We start from the raw sequence: 2,958 nt of genomic DNA on the forward strand, positions 1-2,958 counted from the left end.
AATTGGCTTACGCCCGTGCACCATCTCATCGATGATGATGATGATGATGATGATTATGACAGTGCTAGCACTACTTCTGAGGATTCTGATCCGATCAGTATTGCTGACGGCCAGATAGGCATCGTCAGTCCAGCACATTCTGGCATGTTATTCGGTTTGTGGTCGAGTAATGCTAGTGTTGGTAACATCGTGGGCGCTCTGATGGCTGCGGTCGCGCTGGGCATTGCAGGAGCGTATTCATTTATGAAGGGAATAGAGGTGGGCGGGGGGAGTGTAGGGAATTAATGTGGCCGAGAAGATTGAATTATGAGAGATTTTACAGTAATTCTGATAACTTTGATCATCATGGTCTTGGCATGGGTATGAGTTATTAGAGTTTTATATTGGGTATCTATGGTATGGATAGAAATTTTTTTGTATGTCGTGAAGACGACATTGCATGAATTAGCAAGCGCTGTTATCATTAGCATTCGGTTCCTTTTACTAAAGAACATGTTAATGATGAAGTCACTCTATTCTGGCCAGCTCATGGGATTTAAATTTTTGAAATCTCGTCCGCAACGTTTCTACATATAGGTTCTCCTCGTTTACGTGGGACCGTCCGTATTATTGTTGCTTTTTGCCTATCGCTCGAGCAAGTTGAAGGACTTCCCATCAGCTGCAGGATTTAACGAAGGAATGGTAGATACTGGCGAGAGGCTTATGAAGTCATGAGGAGTTTATGTTAGTATAACGTTGGATTGGTTGTTGTTCCTGTATAACCTGGCTCATGCTGTTAATGCTATACTTTCAAGCTAGTTTTGATGTGCGAAAAGAATATTCCGATAATGATGTAGTTCTCTATTTTTAATAGACTCACCGTGCATACATCTGCTATGAAAACATTGGAGTTTCACCCGTTTTACGTGAAGTGGTGTAATACTCTGTGAGAAACCCGATATCTATGGTATGCAGCAGTCGTGATATATATTTTTCACCGGTGTTTTTCATATCACGGGTGAAATTCCAATGATATACAGTAAGAAAGTCTTAGTTTGACCAAAAAAATTGATGAACGTGGATGTGCTCATGTGGATCGTCCGTAGGGAAATCGAACCGTGGGCCTTCCGTGAATTAGTATGCAGCTCCCCCACTATACTAGATATCTTGTACTGCGGTTAGGTTACGACTATGCCCGCGACTGGTGTATCGTTACCGACCTTGGAAGCTTTGTTGAGGGGTCTGGGGGAAATCTGGCACGCCTTCTGGTTACCATTCGTCGCCCGATATTCTCTCGTCTATGCTTGTACGAAGGGCGTCAACTATGCAATGTTTTTCTGGCTTCCCTTCTATCTCAGCGAGGTGGGCACATTATGTGTCAAATCCTGCTATGTTCGAAGCGAAAGCGCTCGCCTCAGAGTGATTCTGTGATTAGGTTTGTGAACTCGATCCGGGATTGGCTGACGGTCTATCTGTATTTTACGATATAGGGCAGTGCTTGGGCGGGGTTATTGCGGGCTCCATTGTTGACAAGATGGCTAAGGGGAAGAAATCGATTGTATGATCGATTTGAATTTATCATTGAGGAACTGTCTTCAGAGAAATTTGTGCAGTAGTGATTCTGGTATAATTTCGTGGCGCGTGATGGAATAAAACCATCCGAGGACTTGTATGTTGCCCTGATCATATTGCTGGTTTGTAGGTGATTACCTCATTTCTTCTTCTGGCGGTGATACCAATTCTAGCGCTGAGCTTGAAGCACAGCTCCGTCGTACCCGTCACTGTTATTATCTTCATAGCGGGGTTCCTGGTAAGGAGGCTTGTGGTATCACTACAGTGGTAGCGGTTTCAGCTCGGTTAATCCGTGAGTCTTCGATCCTCGGTTGAGCATCTTTGCACGAGATGCTACTTGATGCGTTAGTGATGGACTGTGAGTGATGGAGTTAGTTGGAAAGCAAGACACCGAATTCAAACTAGAATGCAGGGAAACTTCTATGAGAGTTGTTATCTGTTACATTGGGAATTCTGGTGATGATCCCTCGATACAGCAGCGAATGAACTAGAGGGTTTCATGCAGTCCGTCTCTGCAACGGAAAAGGGCGATAGAAAAATTGTGTATACAATAGTAGACGACATTCGAGGAGACTGATTGCGATAAGGCCTATCTGTGCCTCTGCGCAACACCATCGTAACTGGCGACTACCAGCGACAAACTTCCAAGCTAGAAGTTCTATTAGAACTGTTTCAACCATTGTCGTTCTATGCCCACCACCTTTTGCATTTATTTCAAGACATGGACCTCTACAGTGTGGATCTGCCTCATGTCTTATCTGTTGCATGCCAAGGGAACTTGTTTGGACTCCTATGAGGTTCCCTTTACTTGTCAGGTTGGAGGTCCCGCCAATTTGATATCCGCTGCAGTATGTGCCGATCTGGGCAGCCAGACCGGTATCGACTCAAATGTGACCGCCTCTGTGAGCGGTTTAGTGGATGGAGTGGCATCTATAGGAGCCGCGATAACGCAACTGACTATTCCCCTCCTCGCAACGGGCTCCAGTTGGGCGTGGTTATTTGTTGCCTTCACAGGTGGGATGAATGTCACCAGTGGGATTCGATGCTGGGATTTCGCGAAGCAAGAAATGTTGTGCTTCTATCTTTCGACTTAGACAATATCTTTGGATACCAGTTGATTCATGTTGGAGGTTCCATGCTTTTCTCGGGTATTCTTTATTTGATCATAATTCTAGTAGCGCAAAATGCTGGTGGCTGAGATCGGACGAGGTTGCTTCGATAAGGGGTCTGATGGTCTCAGGTATGCTGCTGCTAGCGGCGTCCCTGCTGATTCCAGTAGTGAGGAAAGAGATGGCGTCACCCTCAACGGAAGAGGGAGCGATATCGACGCAGATGATAGAATAGCTTTTGGCGAGCTAGAACGTGGGTCTTGGGATCAATAGTCATGCATTCATCTACTATACGATT

The 2,958-nt window shown here is 45.3% G+C and overlaps 2 protein-coding genes across 2 annotated transcripts; both read left to right on the forward strand.

The window, feature by feature from the left end:
• Window positions 1-62: 62 nt before the first annotated feature.
• On the forward strand, window positions 63-258 carry Pmar_PMAR002492 (hypothetical protein; the record flags this gene model as incomplete). The annotated part of the gene is made up of 1 exon (XM_002771903.1): window positions 63-258. A coding segment is annotated over one exon (196 nt), but the record flags the coding sequence as incomplete, so codon positions are not given.
• A 912-nt stretch (window positions 259-1,170) lies between these two features.
• Window positions 1,171-2,895, forward strand: Pmar_PMAR002493 (conserved hypothetical protein; the record flags this gene model as incomplete). The annotated part of the gene is made up of 5 exons (XM_002771904.1): window positions 1,171-1,341; window positions 1,415-1,537; window positions 1,682-1,789; window positions 2,367-2,565; window positions 2,792-2,895. 5 exons carry the CDS (start codon window positions 1,171-1,173, stop codon window positions 2,893-2,895), a joined length of 705 nt encoding a protein of 234 aa, XP_002771950.1.
• Between the last annotated feature and the right edge of the window lie 63 nt (window positions 2,896-2,958).

The sequence above is a fragment of the Perkinsus marinus genome (genome assembly GCF_000006405.1).
Source record: "Perkinsus marinus ATCC 50983 genomic scaffold scf_1104296962352, whole genome shotgun sequence".
In the NCBI taxonomy this organism is placed as follows: domain Eukaryota; phylum Perkinsozoa; order Perkinsida; family Perkinsidae; genus Perkinsus; species Perkinsus marinus.